The 23,034-nt window shown below is 35.7% G+C and overlaps 1 protein-coding gene across 2 annotated transcripts in view; it reads right to left on the bottom strand.

Moving 5' to 3' along the window:
• The window catches only part of KLHL1 (kelch like family member 1), a 213,272-nt gene that overhangs the window by 81,995 nt on the left and 108,243 nt on the right, over positions 1–23,034 (bottom strand). For both annotated transcript variants that reach the window (XM_086741625.1, XM_086741633.1), the window contains one exon: positions 1,953–2,165. In XM_086741625.1, the coding sequence (XP_086597751.1) occupies positions 1,953–2,165 (213 nt within the window). The remainder of the gene's footprint in view (positions 1–1,952; positions 2,166–23,034) is intronic.

Below are 23,034 nucleotides of genomic sequence, written 5' to 3'. Positions count from 1 at the left end.
TCTCTAAGGAACAGTAAGTATGCTCAAATGAACATTAAGAGATTTAGATATGTGAGAACATTGTCTCTGACTTCCTATGTAGAAATAACTCCTGTAGACATTTATATGATCTGCTATTATTAGTAGTAGTACAATTAGGGAATTATCCAAAAGTCACCATCAAAAAACAAGACTGAAGTGGCAGCTGATTTAGATCTTACTCATCACTGCCCAACTGTCAGTGTTGTGTTGTGTCCTTCCCCATAAACAGTCCTTTTTTGATGCCCAACATGGGGTGGCAAAAAAGGCTGTGATGGGTAGACCCTGGCCAGCAGCCAAACACCCACTCTGCCTCTCACTCATTCACCTCTCCTGTGGGATGGGGAGAAGATAAAAGGAAAGTCAGAAAACTAATGGATCAAGCTGAAGACATTTTAAAAAAAGAACTGCACACACAACAATGCAAAAAAAAAAAACCAATTAATTCACTACTTCCCATTGGCAGACAGCTGTCCAGCCACATCCTGGTAAATAGGGTCTCAGTATATGTAACAGTTGCTTGGGAAGACAAACATCATAACCACAATTGTTCTTCTCCTTCTCCTTTCCCTGAGCTTTTTCTTGCCAAGCACAATGTCATCAGTATAGAAGATCCCTTTGGTCAGATGGAGTCAGCTGTCTCAGCTGTGTCTCCTCCTAACCCCTTGCCCACTACCAACCTATTCACTTTTGGAGGCATAGTGTGGTAGAGAGGAGAGAAGAGAAAGCCTTGATACTGTGTAAGCACTGCTCAGCAATAGCCAAAACATTGGTGCGTTAACAACACTGTTTTAGCCACAAGCGCAAAGCACTGCATCATACAGGCTTGTAAGTTAACTCTTAACTCCACCCCAGCCAGACTGAGTACACTAACTGAAAGGAGAATGGTTATCTGGAGGTACTAAGCAGAAGAAAATTACTATGTACTTCTCTGGGGGAAAAAAAAAAAAAAAAAAAAGAAAAAAAAAATGGGGAGGGGGGGACTGAAGTCTGCATCACAGAGTCACAGAAGCATTAATAGGAACAGAGCTCCAAAGGACCTCCAGCAATCAACTAGTTCAACTTCTCACTCAAATCAGGGCTAATGCCAACGCTGGATTTGGTGGTCACCTGGTCTAGCTACTTCAGGAAAACCTTTAATGAAGGATTGCTTAGCCTCTGAAAAACTTGCTGCAGTGGTTCATTGCTTTCCTAGTGATTCCCTCCCCCCTCAATCAATGTCCAGCCTGAACTGTCCATGCTACAACTTTGAGTATTTGCCCTTTCTTATATTTTGGAGTGCTGCCGAGAAGAATTTAGTACCATGATCTTCCTTTCAATAAGTCTTAAGTTGATATTAGCTCATTGCTTAGCCTCCTCTTCACCAGTCTAAACAAGTCCTCTTCCTCAGCCTCTCCTCTTGTAGCTGATGTACTATCTTAGTAGCCCATCACTGAACCTTCTCCAGTTTCTTCCTATGCCTTCTGAATTGTGGAGCGCAAAATTGGAAACAATATTCCAGGTGTAGCCTTAGCAGCACTAGGCATTTTTGGAATAATAACTTCATATGGCCTGCTGAAATAATTTTTCCTCATGTAGACCAATATGCAGTTTTCCTTGTTCATGCTGTTAGGTCATACTCAGCCTGGTATCTGTTATAATCCCAAGGGTTTTTTTTTCCTGAGAATATTTACTATTCTTCCTGTCCTTCTTAGCATGTTATGATATCTGCAGTTACTCTTCTTCAGTTTCACAACTCTCCAATTCTTGGGTATCTGTTGGCCCAATCCTCAAGTTTACTGAGGTCACTCTGGATGAAGGGCTGCCATTCATTTTTTTTTCTAGTTGTAAACAGTTTTGCTTTTAAACACCCAGAGTATTCAGCAGTTGCAGATTACAAACTGACCAGAGCCTTCATAATAACTGATATAATAATAATAATAATTTTAAAATACCTGAGGTGGAAGCAGTGGTAATCTGATATAAGCAAGTAGCATACTCAGGTCATTGCATCGCCTCTGCATATCATACTTCACCCACATCATTAAGGCATGGAAAATGGTCTCTTCATCAGGAACATTCACATCATCACTAGCAAGAAGTTTATGGAGCTCCTCAGCTGGTAAAAGCAAAAATTCTTGATTTCTTATAACTTCCATTATATTCTCCTGAGAACAAAAAAAATATTTCAGATTCAGTAATACTGCAAGTAATACTGCAAAAAAAGCAGCTGTTAAAGCCAATAAACCCATAGGACTAGTCAATATCTGCCATACCCAGCCCTCTTACAGCTCATGAGAAAAACAAACCAAAGATGATAAGAATGAAACAGCTATAGTTGTAATTCATATATTAATATATTCAGAAAACAATATGAAGATTATATGGTAATATTTTAATTTTAAATTGTCAGAATTAGTAAAAGCTAGGGCAGATCTGCATATTGTTTGAAATTTTTAAAAACTCATTTGTAATTGAGCACATTCAATACATTGTAAATCTTTACATGTACATACCATATTGTTTGTATTTTTTTTCACCATCTGATGTATTTCTTAAATAACTTGTCAGTTGTAAACAGTTATATTGTCAATATACAGATGCTGACTGTCCGTTACATATGACAAGGCTGAGAGGAAGATCAACACCATGAACTCAGCATTTTTTTTCTTGAACTTGTTTAGAACAGATTGTTAACATACAGCTAACAGGCAAAATATATATAGAAATTAAAATCTCACAGCATTAAAATTTATAATATATAAAGGAATCATTATAAAAATCTAAACAGAAACTATATATACTATATATATACTATATAAAAACATATACATATAAACTATACAAATGAAACAAAAATGTTTCATTTAGTTGACTCAGTCCTAAGGACTGCTCTCTGAACTACCTACCCTACCTTAACAGGACACAACAGAAGCACAGTTCTGCAGCGTATCTTTCTCCAAATATTTCTTTTAGGGTGCTTGATCTCTGTGGAGAAATTGCAAATGTATTCTCATATTCTTGCTTCATAGACAATTGTAAGAAAAAAGTGAAGTAGGTATAGACTGGAGGCACAAGACCTTCCTCCTAGAAAAAAAAATCTTATTTTTTTATGTAAAATAAAAAAAAATCTAAAAAGTGTTGGAGGGAGAAGTAAGTTACAATATTGGATAGATAAAAGACAATTATGAATTTCGTAATGATATTTTGGATAGATTTTGTGAGAGTAAGATGAGAAGCAGGTGAGGAATGACAAAACATCTGTCAAGGACTTAAGTGTAAAAACATCAACATTGAAGGAAGTGGATAATTCCGCTGCTACACCCATTTAATTCAGTTCTTAACATATAAAATAAAAAAGTCAAATTAATGCTCTCTATAATTGCTCATTTGGGTCTCGGCCAGGGGAAAGACTGACTGGTCATAAGGAAATTAAATAGAAGTAACACAGTATTACTAACACAATATAACAAATACAGAAAAAAAAAAAAAAGATGCAATACTTAAAACACCAGAATTATACTCTGGCCCTAGTAAGTCAAATGCTGTCCTCCCCCTGCCCCATGAAATACAAAGAAATGATTATTTTAATTCTCCAACATTATTTTTTTTAATGTTACTGCTTAAAATAATCTATTAAAAATTAACTGCCTATTATTTTATATAAGGTATCAGAGATGAATAATACAGACATAAACATGACAAAATCATGACAGACAAGTTAACTGAAATGTGTAATGCAATTACACATCAAATACATACATGCAAATAGAATAAATTAGCTAAAGTTGAAAGTGATGCTTATTATTATGAATGTGAATGCTTTCACATGTGAAACAACTTTCAATGAGGAACATCTAATTTCTGCATATACACCCCAAACAGGATGCTGACACAACAGTCAAAGAGGTCACTGTCTGTATTTACCCTACTGTTAAGCTATCTTTACATAAATGATCATTAGATCAAAACATGACCTAGTTATTTTTCTTTTTTTTTTTTAACTACTTGATTAAACATCAATAGATACCTAAACCCCTAGATTTTTATGGCCTAAAGTTTTAATCCATTGGCTCCTGATATTGTGTGACTAGAACATTGTACATTAGCTTGGAGCTAATTTGCAGGCACTTAACCACAATTTGGCTTAATTTATTTTAATTAAAAAGCCATAAAACTCAGAAAATTTCATTGCACTTCTCAATAAAATTATTTATAAGCCAAAGTTTAATTAAGGCTGGTTAAACTGACATTAAATCTCATTATGAAAAAAAGAAATAACTCTACTTCTTAATAAGAACAAACATCAAACTTTGCAATAGCATATTAATCCAAAGACCTAATATTATTTAAACACATTGCAATGGTGGAACACATTTTATGAACTCATAGAACTTAATTAATTTTGAATAACACGCAGAGCAGAGACTCTAAACTCAGAATAATTTTAGGTTTGATTAGGATTTTTTATCATTTTTAATTGTCTTTTCATTGGAATATATTCTTAAGGAGAACTTATTGTAGCCTCTGTACTGATATACCATTGACTGAAAGTAGAATCTAACAGTTTTCAGGCAAAACATATGAGCTCAAATCTGTTCTTCTAAATATCTGGACTTACACCAGTTTTACGTCAGTAAATGGACAGTATTGTAGAAAATGCTATTCAATTAAAATTCTTTATGTAAGTGTAACATATATATATATACACATACACACATTTATATGATATATTTATATATAAATTATATATATATATATGATCTATTTATATATAAATTTTATACCTATAAATCAGCCATAAAAATCCAAGTTCTTGATCTTCAGAGTTAAAACCTCTCTAGTTCAGGTATTTCGCATTTCCTAAATTGACTATTGAACATTTAGGACATCCTAGATCACATTTTAATTTACTGAGATTCATTTCATTTGGAGAAATAAAGCATATTTCAATGGCTTGCTGTTTTATCATAACAGTACAAAAAAAAAAAGAAACACATAAAATAATGTTGAAAAAAGGTATTTGTACACAGAAATAACCTGTGGAAAAATATTTTCTTGTGGAAAAAAAATCTGCCTTTCTTTCAAAATATGATTTGTCTTCCTTTTTTGCACTTTAGGAAACAGGGTACAAAAGACGTCTGCAAGCTACTGGTTAAAATGTTCAGGATAAATTATATACATTTTAAATTATCCTGAAATTAAGGAATTGAGCTACTAATTCAGCTACTAATTGAGCTACTCAGTCCTGCTCTAGTGAAGTTCCTTCAGAATTGCTTAGATCCTGATGTGATGAGAAACCTTTGAGAATAATACTCACATGTCCAGGGTTATGTGACAGAGTTGTATGAGTTTTCAGGACCTATAACTTTTGACTCTGCTACTTAAGAAACTTTGTAGATATAGTCTTCACTGTCTCATAAGTGTCACAAGATCAACTGGGCTATGACTAATTCCTCTCCTGCAAGGGTCATTCACTTAGCCTTTCTCTTCAGCAAAAATTGTAATGCTTTAATTAAGTACAGTAGTGTGTTTCTGCTTTTAAATTAGAAAAGGTAACTTAGAGTAGAAAGTATGAAAGTCTCTGAACTGACCTGGGAGAAAGCTATGTCTCATTTGGTTGCCCTTCCATTTTCTCAAAATGATCATGCAATAACCATTGCTCTGGGGTCATAGCATTTCCATGGGAGAGCTGTTTCACTTTTAAACCTTTTCAGCAGCACACAGGATTAGAATTAAACAACCATAAAATACTAGCACAGTAGAGTATAGAGTAAACAAAATATATCTGTATTTAAAGGTAGATAAGTAAGCACCTGAGTACCCAAGACAAACAGATCGTGCATCACAGGGACATACAGACTCTAATGAAATTAAACTATTACCAAATGGAATTTAATAAAAAATAAATCCTACTACATATATCCTTTTAACGATATCAATATAAATGAATTAGATTTTTTTTAATCAAGATTTGTAATGATTATTTTTTCACACAGAATCAAATTATCTTGCAAAAGTTATTTCTCATTGATGTTTAAACCTGTTACATCAGAGTTGCCGTGGTAATAAAATGCTTAGCAGGTTTTTTGGTTTTAGACGTATGGGTTTTATTTAAGAAGTTTTACATCTTATTGATTTTGATGGTGTAGTCTTTCCAGTAAAAAAAAAAAAAAAAAAAAAAAAGACAAACACATAAAAATAATGCTGAAAAAAGGTATTTGTACACTAGCCTTTCACTTAAATAGTACATGACTAGTGCTAATGAATATTTTAATCCCACACTGCTTTTAGTTTAGAACCTAAGTTTTCATGAGAGTATTTAAATAAATGCACAAACAGTGCATCTGATTTCCATATTAAACCTTATAGTATACTTTCTGAAGTGCTAAAGACCCGAAAGCCAATTTTTATTTTAGTCAAGCCCCAAACTGTTTCAGTCTGCAATTATTGCTGCTGTGCTACATTGAGTTCAGCCCTCTTGTTTTCTACTCCTAGTGTTCCCTGTCAGCTATGTATCGCACAAGACTACATCCCCTTTGCAAAAACTGTCCTATTGTGTATTTTCTTCCCTAAGGAGAATGGGCTTTTCAAGTTCCTGAACTCTCATTAGACAAAGGACCAATACTTATTAATATGCCTATGGTCTGGCTCTCTAGCCAAATCCCAGATTTTATCTGAGAGTAAGCTCCATCTGCCCTATCTAATCCAAAAAGCTACAGGCTTCTTTCAGTAGAAGATGCCAGCCTGATGTCATCATTATGAAAGGGATATAAAGGCTGGGGCATTCAAAGGATAGGCAACTAGTGGAAAGAGGTGGTGTAGGTGTATGCTCCTCTGAACTTTGTCAGTGGGAAGAGAGATCAGCAGCTTCTGTTTTCTGGAGAGAGCAGACAGCAAGTAAAGGATAGATTGTGACTATGGATACCAGCTCACATAGCATACTGAAACCTTAAAAGAGATTTCTAGATGACAAAATTAGACTACTACAGTCTAAATATTTTCCTTTTTTACTTGCAGCTTTTAATTTTTTTTTTTTCAAAATTTTGGGAATTTAGGTTATGACTCTGCAGAATTAGCCAGATTATAGTCTAATTCATCATCAATATCATGCGTCATTCTGAAATTTCACAATCTAAATGTATTTCACAATCAATTGGTCATAGACCTTTGCTGATAAGCCAGTTAATCACAATAAACTAGCTAAAACTTTCAAACTAGAAGGCCTTTATCTTGCATGTTTTCTTAACTCTGTCAGAATGTACACAAAACGGACACAACTTGCTAAATGAAGGAGGACATCTACACATCTTGCTCCCCCTGACTGCCACAGTCTTCCACACTGTTCTGGAAGGTCTTGTATCCCTGGAACTTCTGGGTGCTAAGCCCCAGTCTATGCACAACATGTTCTTCCTAGCATCATATCTAGGAAAAACAGAACCCTAGTAGCTTGCAAATGTGTTCTCTTGTTATTCATTACACCACCTTTATTTTTTTCTTTCTTCCCACTGTTCCACCCAGTCTTAGATCTTTTAAAGTGTTAGTTTACCCTCCCAAAATACAGTTAATAGAACCAGTGACCATAATTTGAAGACCTAAAAAAACCTGGAATGTTTGTGTTCCATGACTTGGATTGGCCTGGATTGATATATTTGTCATTGGAAGGTTTCTCAGCAGAATTTCAAGAAAATAGCAAAACTCAGCACTGTGAATCATACAGAGGTGATATTTTGGATTGAAAAGGCTAAAAGTGGCAAAAATAGCTCACAGTGCAAATTGTCACACTGATGCAGTATGCTAAAGTGTAGATACACACTTGTACTGACTCTGGTGACTGTACGCTTTTGCTTTTACTTTTATAAGATGTACCCTTAGCACTCCTCAAATACGGAAAATATGAGCTGCCCATACTTTAAAAATTGTGTTGTTTGCATAGAAGGAATGCAATCTTTCTCACCTAGATAACAGAAACAAAATTTTCTGTGTTTAAATTATAACACTGCAGGGAAGTAGACATCATGACACGCTCACTTTCTTATTCTCTTAGCATAAGTCTTCTTTCTTTCCTACTTTGCTCCTGTAATGATGCTTTGGTATAAGTTTCCTGCTCCAGTCTGCACTGTCATCTGATTTACAGTCTGGCCACAGTGGCTTCCCTAGACTGCACACCACAGAATCATGGAATCATTTAGCTTGGAAGGGAGTTCTTGAGATCATCTAGTCCAATGCCCTTGTTTGAGGAGGATCAGATAGAGCAGGTTGTCCAAGACTGTCTCTAGTCGAGTTTTAAACATCTCTGTAGAAGGTCACTCCACAATCTCTCTTCCCAATGCATTCCAGTGTTTGACCACCCTCACAGTAAAAATGTATTTTCTTACATTCTGATGGAATTTTATGGTTTTTAATTTGTGTCCATTCTCTCTTGTCCTGTCACCAGGCACTACTGAGAAGACTCTGCCCTCCTCATCTTCATTCTCTTCCATCAGACAAGATCCCCCCCTGTGCTTTCTCTTCTCCAGGATGAGAAGTCCCAACTCTCTCAGCCTCTCCTTATATGAAAAACACTCAAGCATCGTTGCAGCAACCACTGGAGATAAACCACTCCAAAACTGGTACCTCCATGGGAGGAGGAACATAACCATTTTGTAGGATAGAAGGATGTCATGCAGGGCAGGAAAATATCAGGGTAAAATAATGAGCTTAGGGAAGAAGAATGTCTTCCACTAAGAGCTCCATGAACACTCCCCACAGCTTCGGGCCATTGCTGGAATACTCTGTCCATGGATAGATTAAAACTCACTCACGATCGGAACATGCATGCATACACATTCTGTAGCAGGTACAGCAAGTACTAGTTCATAGAATCATAGAATCTTTCAGGTTGGAGAAGACCTCCAAGTTTATCAAGTCCAACCGTAAACCTAACTATCGTATTGATAAGTTCAGCCCTGTAGCACACCATATTAGAGCACTCATGACTGCAGCCAAAAGTTGGAACTGCAGCTTACAGAATCTTAAGCAAGATGACTGAAGACAAAATTAGTGTTAGAGAAGTCTCAGAAGCAGCACTGTTATGCATTGGCTTGCTCAGCAAAGGTTACAAATGTGTGTCAAGATTTAATGTAACTTACTGTGCATGACTGTGCTGTATGCTAGACAGAGGCCTGAGGATTAATAAAACCAGTAAGTAATTATTTCAGCCACTTTGCCAGTTTACTTCACTCACTATGCATAACTAAAGGAGGGTGCTGGTATTCAGTTAGAGAGGTGTGTAGCAATCTGTGTAATCTGGCCTTAGAAACATATCACAAACCAAGTCTGGATGCAGAAAAGCACAAGTGTAACCTTTTAAAACTTATGTCTGGGTAAGCACATATTTTTTATGTCCTAACAGAGCCCCTGTCTTGTTTACTCTGATTACAGGCATAGAAAAGGAGAACAAGGAAAATGGAGGGTAACGAGCCTAAAAGGAACCTCACCTAAATAAATTCTGATTAAAAGAAAGCTGGAAAACAGAAAATAAAAATTATTACTGTTAAACATCAAGGTCTAGAAGAGACTTCCAGTGGGTGGTCAGGGAACATGTCTATTAGAACCAGCGTAATAACTTAAAATGCAATTTATGAAAGGGATTACATGAGGTAGTTTCCCCAGACAGCAGGGAACTGCCTTGGAATCATTTTCAGTTTTGTTTTAACCTAGTTAGCCCTCTGTTGTACCTAATAACATCTGATCAACTGAAGCTTGCATCTTATAAAGGCATCATCTCAAAGACATCTGGAGATGGATAATTTGCCACTTTATCAGAAGCTTTCAGAAGTAATCATCCTCAACATTAAAGTGTGTGTCTGATTTCCCATTTCAACTCATCTATCTTCCACTCATACATACCACACTTATTAGAAATTTCTCACTCTGATTAATGAGCCCATTATCACCAAAACTTAAAAAAAACCCCTCAAAATAATCCCTTGGGTCTTTAATAACTCAAAGGAGTTGAGTGGTTATGGCCTTCCTTTTACAATTCATTCACAGTACTGTGTCCTATAACACCATGTTGTAATGTTCAGGAGTGAAAACAAGATACTTAATCATTAACACTGCTTCTTGTGGTAGCACCTATAAATTCACTGATAATTTCATAATAATTCACTGATCTATGCTGACTCTACTTAGCCTGTGAAATTTGATGGAATGCACCACAAATCAAAGGCTGAAGGCATAAGCAATATCATGTCTATAAAAAAAAAAAGCTTCTACTTTCATAAATGATTAATAAATACTGTAATTAAGATAATATTCCAAAAGGCAACTGAAAACTCAGTAGCATTAGAGTAAAATATTTTCTCATATTCCTGTACTCCAAACTTGAATTAAAAATAAGTAGCCATTAAAATGAAAATGCATCTAATGAACCATGGGGGATTGCATGATTGTAGAGGAAAACTGCCTTGCTCTATTACTCTCCTTTCCACATGTTCTGGTTTTGTTAGTGAGGGGGGGCCTAAGGTGGTAGCTTCTGTAGGAAACTGCTAGAAGTCACTCCCCTTTGTTCAGTGGACTCGGCCGGGCCTAGGGCGGACCTGCTGCTGGCCAAGGCCGAGCCAATTGGTAGCAGAATGTCCCGTGATAACGCCTCTGCGATAACGTATTTAAGTAGGGGAAAACAGGAAAAAGAGGGGGAGAAGATGTGAAGCAGCTGAGCGGGGGGCAGAGAGGGGGAGGCGCGAGCCTCATGGGCCTTGCAGGCCTCACCCTCTGGCCTCCCGCCGGGCAGCTGACTGGGCCCAACTCGGCCCGGCCCGGCTGCAAGAAGTGGAGAGGAGATGAGAAGTGAATAAGATGTAAAAAGGATCCTGAGAGGCGTCTGCCAGCCTGTTGTGAGGAACGGCTGCAGACGCCAAGGTCAGTTCAGAAGGAGGGGGAGGAGTAATATGGCTCCTGGCCAAGATTCCTCTGCAACTCGTGGTGAAGACCATGGTGGAGCGGGTTGTCCCCCTGCAGCCCATGGAGGTCCACGGAGGGGCAGAGATCCACCTGCAGCTCGTGGAGGACCCCACGCCAGAGCAGGTGGAGGCCTGAAGGAGGCTGTGGCCCGTGGAGGGCCCGCTGGGACAGCTGTTCTAGAGGGACTGCACCCCGTGGAAGAGATGACCCACGCCGGAGCAGTTTCACGGAGGACTGTGGCCCGTGGGAGGGACCCCACGCTGGAGCAGAGGAGGAATGCGAGGAGTTCTTCCCCTGACGATGATACAGCGGCGTAAAACAACGCGTGATGAACTGACCGCGACCCCCATTCCCTTTTCCCCCCCCGTGCCGCTCGGGAGGGGAAGGTAGTAGAGATAATGTTAAGCCCGGGAAGAGGGAGGGGTGGGGGGAGGTTATCTTGTTCCCTGTCCCATTCTCCTGCTAATTTTAGAAAATAAATGAATAGTTTTCCCCAAGTCGAGTCTGTTTTGCCCGTGACGGTAACTTTAAGGATTTCTCCCCGTCCTTATCTCAAACCTTGAGCCGTTTTTCTTATATCATCTCCCCCTGTTCTCTCGGAGGGTGGGGGGAGCGGGAGAGAGACTGCGTAGTCTGGTCCTGATCAGGGCTGAACTACGACACCACACCACAAAGATTTGCAACAACAGTGTTTCTTCTGTCTTCATTAGCTATCTCAAAGCATATGTGTTCTGTGTCACATATGATATAAGCTGTTGCTGGAGAATGTTCTAGTTACAGTTTTGTTTGATGATTGAAATGTTTAAAAATGGTAGTTGATGTTAATATTTCAGATTCAGTAGTCACTTTACCTGAAAACAAATATTTAAAGAATCACAGCAGAGACATATGAAAATTTTAGCATTTCCAATTAATTTATAGCAAATCAGTGTGTTTAAAAAGTACATGCCTTCCAAGAGTATTCTAGAAAACAAATAGGTCATCATACAGAAAATAAAAAGTTCAGGAAATGCTTGAATCATGTGCCTGAATGATTGTCTCACAGACTTTGTTTTTCATTGCTGAACTCTAATCTACCTTTCAGCTAACATCCAGCATAATTTGAAGCATTCCTGAGAGTCTTAATTAGTATGAAAGAAGAGAATATATTCCAAATCAGAAAAATATTGGAATATAAAAAGTATTCTGAGAAAGAACCAGCTCTCTATGTAAAGGGGAATGCCAAAGACTTCCACTTCCTAAGCAGGTTTAAAGAAAGTCATATGGTAATTACTTTCTGACAGCACTTACAGCCTTCAAGCACATTATTAAATCCTGATTAATTGTAAAGACATAGTGTTATGCTACAAAGTTAATTAAAATAGCCACACATAACCCCTCCCTTAGATAACAGAAACTTTCTGTACTCCGCAGTATTTCAGAAAATAGAATAATTCACACAAAGATGCCTGATCATTAACAATGGTGATTTCCATACTCTTTTCAACAAAATAATGGTACATATTATAATGTAAAATAACCACTGTATTTAGACCTTAAGTGGTTTATCAAGATATAAAGTTGGTGAAAACTTGTCACAATAAGTTGTCGTCTTTGAAAGAACACTTTAAAAAATCTGTTAAATGAATGCTGAAAATATATTAACCTACTGTGTGAATCCCAAACGACAAATTTCAGACTGAAGTGGAACTGTAAAACATTTGTCATCCTGCACATATTGATTAAACTGACAGTTACTCTTGTTTTATTGGTGCTTTGGAAATTACAAATTTTGAAGGAACAGACATTACATTTCACTTTCTCCATGATACCATCAAACAATCTTATGCTGTCAACTAATTATAATATGTAGCAATTTGTTAGCATCGGTTCTTTATGAGGAAGGGGCAGAAGGTGAAGAGAACTTTATAGCTCTGTCTCGCTGTTAGCCGTTTTGGTTTTTTTCTTTTTTCATTAGCTTCTATTCAAGTTCTTCCATAATTCTTTATCATTCTAGGCTTTTTTTTTTAAATACATCACTTAAAAAAATCATATGTATTTTTTAAAAGAATGATCTGAGCAAACTGCACCTAAACTCAACTTCTCAATCTATTTACTACAAAGCCAGTGGTTCCATACATAATTAGACATTCCCTACAAAATACAAAAAAAAAAAAAAAAAGATTTTTAAACTTCTTATCACTCACCTAAAAATCTCCTCATTTTTTTCTTGGCTTTTTTATTTATCAACACAAAAAAAAACCCTGATAATTTCTTCTGGAAATAAACAGAACACTACTAGATTAGATTTACATCTGAAATTATGCTGCCTTACACAGCTGACTTTAAAGTAGAATGAAGTTATAAACACTCTTTAAGATAAAGAATCTAAACCAACATGAGGGTTGCTAAATTTTTAGGACTGGATCTCCTGATACCCTAATGCTTTAGAAAGTACTCATTACATTTAAAAAAATATGATATTTATTCAGATAAGCTTACTGATAGCTGCACACAGAATTGTGTCTGACAGTCTTTCACAGTTTAGGTACCTAGATGTTACTTAGTGTTTAAGTGCTCATAGAACATAAAAAGAGCTGTTCTGGTTTAGAGTAAGCAAATGTCCATTTGCAATCAGTAACTATATGTAATTTTGAGAATGATAGGAAGAAAGTTTAAAAGGTAAATGTAATATCTTCTCTGTGTATCATAGATTTTGGAAATTTTTAATTTTAGGATATTCCTGTATTACGTGTTTAGAAGACTTTTGTGGACTTCAGATTATTTAATAGCACTTTGAATCTATTTAGTTTTGTCTCCACAGAATCTCTTGCAGTCAACTACACATCTTAAGGACATACCTGTAAAAGGCAACAACTTCCTGTTTTTTGCTTCTAAATTTATTGCTTAAATATTTTTGATGAAGCTTAGTTCTTGAATTGAGGGAAATAATATCCCAGTTCCATGCCATTTATGTCTTACGTGTCTATTACTGTCTCTCCAGCAGTCATATCTTCCTCATTGCAAAAAAAAAACCTCAAAACCCCAAACCACCACCACACCTCTCTTCTTATGGAGACGGAGGGCTTTTCATATTTTTCAATTATTATTCCATCATTATCCTTAGCTACAGCTGAACAGAGTGCCCAGTGAGTGCCATTCCAAGGTGATTTTTACTCCCGGTGATCCAAGGACAAGGAGAACACCAACCAGCCTCACTTTGCATGCTTCTTCCAATGAAAAAGAAACCTAAACTGCAGGATTTATATTTGATTTGAATGGTAGAAGATTCAGACTTCAGATAACTCTGTAGCACATACTCACAGGTCCACTTAGATGCAATTACAATTGATTCCCATTTTAGTGGTTTTTTAGTTTTTATATACCCTTAGTGAGATTAGGTAACTAGAGCCACAAGCAGTATTAAAGGTGCAAACAATCCATTGAGTGGAGTAGGATTTGGTGTGTCCTGTTTTGTCCTCTGTTGCTTTCCTAAAACTCCCCAGCACTTTGCTCAGGAAACATTCTCATAAGCGGATAATTGATTTCAATAAATAAAAGTTGTTTGGTTTTTTTTTTCCCTCCCAGATAAGAGATAGCTAGTTAAGATACAATCATTAAATATATACAGATTATTCCTGTACCTGCATTACCTTCACCTTATCAATATTTGATTTTATTTGGCGTTTTATATGCTTAGCATCACAAGATCATTTTGCAATGTCTTAGAGACAGTTAGTGGCTTTTACCATCCTCACTAATTTTATACTGTCCAGTCAGTAATTTTATACTGTCCAGAAAGCCATTTTATTGCATTATTTACTCTTCTTCCACACAATTTATGAGAAATTCAATTGAGTAATTCACAACATACTTCCCTTGTGGTTCTTACTGGTAACTTTTTACACAGTGATACCTGTACTTTCTTTCTGATCCTTTGTTTCCTAATTGTTAACCAGATATTAATCTACAGGAGCACCTTTTCTCTTGTGCCTTTAAGGCTATGTTTCTTTAAGTGTTGCCAATAACAGACTTATCAAAGGACTTTTGGAAACTCAAGTTCACAACAGAAAATTTGTCCACAGATTCCTATAGATGTGTGAAATGGGGTTTGCCTTACCAAAATTTCTTTCACTCTTTTACATTTTTTTAAAATCCATTTTTCTGCCTATTCTCCTTTACTATGGTTTAACCAATTTATATAGAAATCAGGCTAACTGCTATCCCGCTCTTTGTGGGACATTTATTTCTTTTTTTCTGCTCTTTGCTCTCACCGCTGTCACATTTATCAGCTTCTCTTTTTCTCTTAGCAAGGACAACTTAGATGTTATCACAGCTAACACTTCCTTCAGAATACTTAGGTCAATGCCACATGGTCTTAGTAATCTGTCAGCATTAATTTAATTTTGAGATAACTATTCTGACTTACCTACTTTAAAAAAAAAAAAGTTAATTTATGGTCTAAGATAATTGATAGCAAATATGAACATAAACAACCGATTTAAATTTCTGTCTCTTGCCTTAACTGCCTTGAACATTCATATTAAAGCTGTTTTATCTCAGCCTTATAGGTTCTCTGTCAAAATTTTTCATTTTAATCTTTTTGAGAATAATAGAATCCAAAAGCCAAACTGGTTGCTCAGGCTCCCTACATAGTGCATAAGCAAAGTCAGTCACTAAATAAATAAAATAGTTTATGTAGAAAGAAATCTCTGGATATCATCTAGTCCAACCTTTGCTCAAATGAAGGTTAATTTCAAACAGGTCAGAATGCTCATGGCCTTGTTGAGTCTAGCTTTGAATACTTCCAAGCACAGACCTTCCATAGCCTCTTTGAGAAAACTGCTAGAGCAACTACTACTATCATTGTGAATAAATATTTTTCACTTTGAAATTGCAAGCTGGGACTGTTGCTCAACATCCCCTCATTGTGCAACTTCAAGAAGACAATGATCTTATCTTTCCTATCAGCCCTGACAAGTAGCTGAAAGTACTGAGTCCCCCTTATCTTTCTTTTCTTCATGAATGTCTCGTCAGATTCTCTTCATATATTACGTGCTTCCTGCTTCAGTTCCATAGTTGATTCACTTTGCTCTTAAATTGAAATGTCACCAACTGGAAAATCCATTCCAGTTAAGACATCATGAGTCCTGGGTAGAGTGGAATAATTATTTCTTTCAATCTGCTGGCTAATGTAACTGAGTATATGGCTAGTCTTCATACAGATGCAGCACAAAATTTAATCAGAAGAAAAATTCTGAATACTTTCAGTAGTGAGTCTATACAGGTAAAAACTAATAATGTTGACTGGAGCTGCATGTTATTCAGATGGTCTGCAATTTGTGTTCTCTCCATTTGGCAACATAAAGATCTGTATATATTTTTGTTAAATCAAAACTTACAGCAATATAGTTCATGTAAGAATAGATTAAGATAGACCTAAACAATTCTGTTTTACCAGCATGAGAAATGTGAACACTGACTAACCTTTAGAAGCATTCCAGAAAATGCAGAGCATCCTAGGTAAAATTAAAAAAAAAAAAATCAAACAAACAATCAAACAATAAACCCCAAACCAAAACTAACAAAAAAAAAACCCAACATAAAATACCTGAGATATAATGAAAGAAAACCAGCTTTGACACAGCTTGAATTTATTCATAGCAAACTACAACATTACTACATGTCAATTAACAGCCCTGCCGTGTAAATTAAATGTATGGATGGGATGATGTATCACCACCTTCTCGGCATGTACTGAAAGTTTAAGAGATGCTAAAATAAAAAGGATGTAATTGTCTAAATAACAGGAAATAGTATACATAACTTGCATATTCATAAAAATAAATATCTGTGTATGTGCAAATTAATTAATCCAAACCAAGATTAAGGCATTGCAATTATTAATTTAATTTACTTAATCCATATCCGTTACAGTATTTTTCTGTCTTATTTTTCCCTTTAATTCTATTTCAGTAATGCGAATAATATCACTAAATTACCTTTTGTCTTTTCTGCTATCCACATGAAAATAAGTATCTTTAAAACAAAACCTAAAATGGTAAAATTCAGATAAAGAAGCAAAAAATTGTCAGGAAAAGTTTCTTGTGATTTTTTCCCACTTATTTAATGTTTTTGTTCTATTTTGAACACTTTTTCTTTTATTTTTTTAAGACAACAAAATTTTCAGTAGAACTCTTTGGAGGTAAAACACCACCAAAACTATTAATGCTGCAAAACAGAGAACAAAATAACCAACCTTTATGGTTGAAAAATGGATATGAGCCAAAAAAGAAGCCCCTCATTATTCCAAGTGTAGTATAGAGACAAATTCTCTACCTATATGTTTATTCCAAGTGGAGCAGTTCATGTCAATCTAAAATAGGAGTCAACTTTCAATACTACTAAAAAAAAAAAAAAATCATTGGAAAGAAATTTTAAATAAAATTTATCAATCTTTTCTTTATTCTAACTTTCTCTTAAAATGAAGAAAGTTAAAGAAACTGTGCCTGGCAGGTCTCGGATACCAAATTAACATTGGGCTGTTAGAGTGATCTCAGAGCTACCTTAACCTAAAGCATGCCTAAGACTGCTTCACAGATGGTCTTGCCATTGAAAACACCTTTACAATTTCCTTTTTTTCCATTTTGTTTTTCATTATTTTCTCACTCCTTTTAAGGAAATTCTGATGTGCCTGGTAAAGAGAGCTTATCCTGATAAGTTAATATATTTTCCAAACACTTACTACTATTTGTAGTATTTCAGTGGACTTAGAATACTTTCAGAAAGGTATGCTTGTGAAAATATCCATATCGGCATTTAACGCATGGCTCTTTTGGGAATGTTATACACAACATGGGAAGCAGTCCCCAATCTTTTCTGTACAGAAGGTAATCTAATTTAAATACATATGTGTATTACTTGTATTTTAGATTATTGCTATTAAAATATTAAATATAGTTACGTAAGCAACTGAATGTGCCCTACAGCAATGGATTCTGATATTTTGAACTTTTAAGTAAAAGTCTTAAAAACCTAATTCTGGGTAGGATACAGAAGGGGATTGGGCTGTACTACCTGTAGGGAAATCTTTAATGAAACACAATTGAAGCTATTAATTCTCTTTAACCTTTGTATTTTTGGGAAAAGCAATTTCCTTACCCATCTGGCTGTGATAGCAGCATCATAAGGCTTTGCTCTGCTTTGTTTAACCCCACTGCAAAGAGCAGCTACAGTGACTAGACATAACTGCCGAAAGGGGTTGAAGGGTGGGTTACTTCTTTTATTAATGTTAGCAGTGCACAACACTTTACCTTCTGAACAATTATATTGTTGTCAAGCACAAAACATTGTTCTTACAACAACAAAAATATCTGACAGATCTAGACCTATTGAAGACTTTGCACTCTACTATACTAATCCATCACTGCCACTGACATGATTTGTTTTTCTGAAACTGCAGATCTAAACACATATATTCTAATTTACATCACTTAATTTTTTTTTTGGTAAGTTAACTAAAATAAACAGAAATCACACCTCAATTCCTTAACTGCAATAGAAAGTGATACCTCCTGCATTTAGGAAGATCCATTTAAATTATCAGAAGTATAAAATAAGATGTCAGAATTAATGGGACTTCAAATTAATATAATTAATTTTTTCTTTTTTCTTTTTTTTTTTTTTTACTTTTAATATATATGTCTTCTCAGAAGGATCTATTTTATAAACCATGTCAGTTTAACTTCTTGAGCAACCTTGTCTTGGCAACTCATTGTAGGCAGACTACGGAATTCTACTGCGAATGTGCAACGGATACTGATGGAAACACACTGCTCTGAGAAGGTTCAGAAAGATGAGTTAAGTTTGATTCACATTTTCATTATTAGCATTGCAAATAAAATATATAGACTTAAGTAAATCATTGTTGAAATGAAATAAAAAGATTTTAAAAAATTGTGATTTCAAAAAAGTGAGTTGTCAAAAAAAATTAGTGAAGAGGTACTCACAGAAAAAGGCAGTAGAATCTAGAGTCCTTTTTCCCTATTTACTCTAAAGATGAGGAACTATTCCAGTGGACATAAAAGCTTAAGCTCTGTAGCAGGACTGCAGATTGGATACACAACAAAAAAATTAATTAAAAGAAAATTTTTGAACAGAATTCCTCTGTTTACAAATTAACACCCTTAATCTTGTGCAGAATATGCCACAAATCTGATTAAATTAAAATTATATTTAATGACAATTCAGAAATTGGAATTCAATAAACACTGGACAATGTAAAAAATGAAAGATTTTGTTAGTGCAATCACATTGAAGCAGCGCCATTAAGAACAGATGACAGTCTACCAGAAAATAAGTTATGAAAATGAATTAGGAAATAAGTTCTTGTTTACATTTATCTATTAAGTTTACATTAACATGAAGTAATGAAGATTGTTTTGTTTCTTGCATTCATTAGTTAAACAAATCCATAAGCCTACTTCTTAAAGCTTTCTCATCCTAGGCATCTCTGATCTCAGCATGTTAGAAACCTATTAGATAAAATTTGCATAATTATAAGGCATATAACATTGTCATACTGACAAAAGACTTTTTAATATTTTTCAGGTTTACTATATTCTAGGTATTGGTTAACAGTTGTGTTTATTTAGAGTGTATTGTGTAGAGACATATAACAGAAATGAAAACAATATTTTTCATTCTAAGTTAAATCAGTGTGCAGTCTTTACACAAAGCTGATGACAACGGAAAATGTATTATGCATGACAGTGTTTACATCTCACTTTTCTTAAAACAAACCACATGAACTTTTCTATTATAAAATAAATGAATCAGTGAAATTATAACTTGCTCCTTTACAAAACAAATACATGTGCTGAATAAATATTAAATCACAATAGCAAATAAGAAATCGTTGCTTACTCAACTAATGAAAATGGAATAACTGCCCTTGTTTATGTAGAATTGTATGCACCATGAAAATGTAATGTCTTTGTTTCAAAGACCTTTTCCACTGAAATCTGAAACACTGCAAAGAACTTAAATACTTTGGCAAATTCTTAAATACCTGGGTCCTGAATCACAGTCCAGCAGCCTATGTTTGGTGATAGGATTTCTCCATATAGGAAGCAATCTAAATAGTGAAATCCAAACAGTTGTAGGGAATGGGGCTACATTTGGATAGCAACTGGTCACCAGTGGTGTTCACAGAATCATAGAAAAATAAGAGAGTTGGGGCTGGAAGGGACCTTTAAGGTCACGTAGTCCAACTCACCCTGCAGTGAGCGGAGTTGCTCAAAGACCCATCTAATCTGACTTTGAATGTTTCCAGGGATGGGGCATCTACCACTTCTCTGAGCAACCTGTTCCAGTGTTTTACCACTATCATTGCAAAAAAAAAAAAAAAAAAAAAAAAGTCTTTCTTATAACTAGCTTAATCTGCCCTCTTTTAGTTTAAAAACATTCCCCTTGTCCTATCACAACAGGTCCTACTAAAAAGTTTGTGTCCCCATCTTTCTTATAAGCTACCTTTAGGTAGTGGAAGACCATTATAAGGTCTCCCCGGAGGCTTCTCTTCTCCGGGCTGAACAACCCCAACTGTCTCAGTAGGAGCGGTGCTCCAGTCCATTGATCATCTCTCCTCTGGACTCACTCCAACAGGCCCATTTCCTTATGCTGGGGGCTCCAGAGCTGGATGCAGTACACCAGGTGTACGAGAGCAGAGAGGGAGAATCACCTCCCTCAGCCTGCTGGCCATGCTTCTTCAGACGCAGCCCAGGATACAGGTGGCTTTCTGCGCTGTGAGCGCACACTGTCGGCTCATGTCCAGCTTCTTATTCATCAGTATTCTTAAGTCCTTCTCAGCAGGGCTGTTCTCAATCCCTTCATTCTCCAGTCTGTATTGATATCAGGGTTTGTCCTGACCCATGTGTAGGACCTTGCACTTGGCCTTGTTGAACATCATGATGCTCATATGAGCCCACTTCTTGAGCTTGTCCAGGTCCCTCTGGATGACATCTTCTCCCTCAGGTGTGTCAGTTGCTCCACTCACCTTAGTGTCTCCTGTAAACTTGGTGAGGGTTCACTCTATCCTACAGTCTATGTCATTGATGGAGATATTAAACAGCACTAGTCTCAATACGAGAGATCCCCGAGGGACACCACTCGTCACCAATCTCCATCTGGACACTGAGTGATTGACCACTACCCTCTGGATGCAACCATCCAACCAATTCCTCATCCACCGAGGAGTGGATGATGAGTCCTGCCCCAAGATGATTAATCCATCCATGAAATCTATATCTCTCCAATTCAGAAAGATGTTCTGGGGTACTGTGTCAAAGGCCTTACAGAAGTCCAGGTAGATGACATCCGTAGCTCTTCCCTTGTCCACTGAGGTAGTCACTCCATTATAGAAAGCTGCTGAAGTACTAGAATCAAAATTAATCTTAACTGACTTTTCTGTGCTGCAATATAGCATCCACCCACGTATGTTTATTTCACCAACATTTATTTATCTTCACATGTTCTCTCAGAGATTAAGCAGTTTTCTTATCTCCACTGTATAAATTTGAAAATGAAACACTGAGAATTTACAGTGGGGAAGAAAGGCTACAACTTTCAAAAAAATCCAGTTGGAAAATTTTGGGACTACATTGCTTAAAGCACTACTAATACTTCAAGTATCCCAAAATAAATGCTCTTACATTTCCCATGTAATGATTTCTCATCCAATGTCTTAAGCAAGGTAACTATAAAGTGAGAAATATTATTTTAGCGAACTTCCATAGAAAAAAAAGTGTAGTTTAAATTATTTAATATTACATAGAAAGAAATGTGATTAAAATGTTGTGTATCTAAATAAAGGCAATATTCATTTTCCATAAGCACTGCATACTACAAATTGGTTGTTGAGAATGGGATTAGAGTCCTTTGCAACACAAAATTGCTTCTATTTATATTGTGTGTTGAAAGAAAAATAAGAAATTTCATGGATAATATTATGTATTAATCTGTAATTGAAGATTGCTTCATAATATCTATGTGCAAATATTCCAAATTATGGCTGTTCATGCAGCTTGGATTCTAGCATCTGAATACTTGATTCTATAATGTTATATTTTTGAACATATTATTTTTACATATAATTATATTTTCAAAAAAATTCAGCAAGAAGATATTCCCTATATTTATTCTTAGAAATACCTGAACTATTTTTTTGTTGACCTGCTTCCAGGGGGAAAAAAAAAATATGCATGAGACAGACACCTAGGTTGGAAGACACTATGACTAGCAGAATGCTCAAAAACTTTACTATGTGAAAACAGAAACAGCTAGATGAATTTGTGGTAATGTTAATTAAAAACGTGAATCAATAAGTGAGAAATTGCACTTTATTTCTCAAATATTAAAAAGAAATGTTTCATATTTAATCTCTCAGTAGCTGTTGTTGTCCTGAGATTGAAGCTGGAGATGGCATTTAAATGTCCTTTGGAGAAGCTTCTATTTCTCCACTGATGACAGATGAGGCCTGGACACCAAGCTTAGAGTAGAGAACTAACATATGACAAAGTCATGCAAGCTCTCATTATTTATATTATGAATGGAACTGGTGTAAGTATGAATTCATGGATGATCTAGTATTTTATTTGGAGAAAGATATTAATTACCGACAGTTGTGTTTGCAATGAAAACTGAAAATTAGTTGGAAGCTGTATGATATTTTTAATGCTAAGCCATTTACTTAAATATATCGGAAATAGTAGAAAATTGTGCTGGTCTAAAGTTATATTATTTTCTACAGTGGTTTTTCAGCTGCAGCTACACTATTCTAAATCCATTAATAGAAGTAGAACACACACACACAAAAAAAAGAATAATCACTGTTTCTGGTAGCATAATAATAAGCTAAATTCACCATGTGAATTTTGCAACAGGATTGAGATTCTGTTTCAATGATGCTGCAGACTGTACACATTTTACATGGCTTTGTATTCATGGATGGAAATATAAATTCCCAAATATGCATGAAAAAAAGGAAGTTTCAGGCTTTGTCATTCTTAGAGCAAACCACCCAGTAGCCCTTTCTTTTACAAAAATACCTTAGCA

The sequence above is a fragment of the Chlamydotis macqueenii genome, chromosome 1 (genome assembly GCF_036417535.1).
Source record: "Chlamydotis macqueenii isolate bChlMac1 chromosome 1, bChlMac1.mat, whole genome shotgun sequence".
NCBI lineage: Eukaryota > Metazoa > Chordata > Aves > Otidiformes > Otididae > Chlamydotis > Chlamydotis macqueenii.
This window is presented reverse-complemented; position numbering and strand designations above follow the sequence as displayed.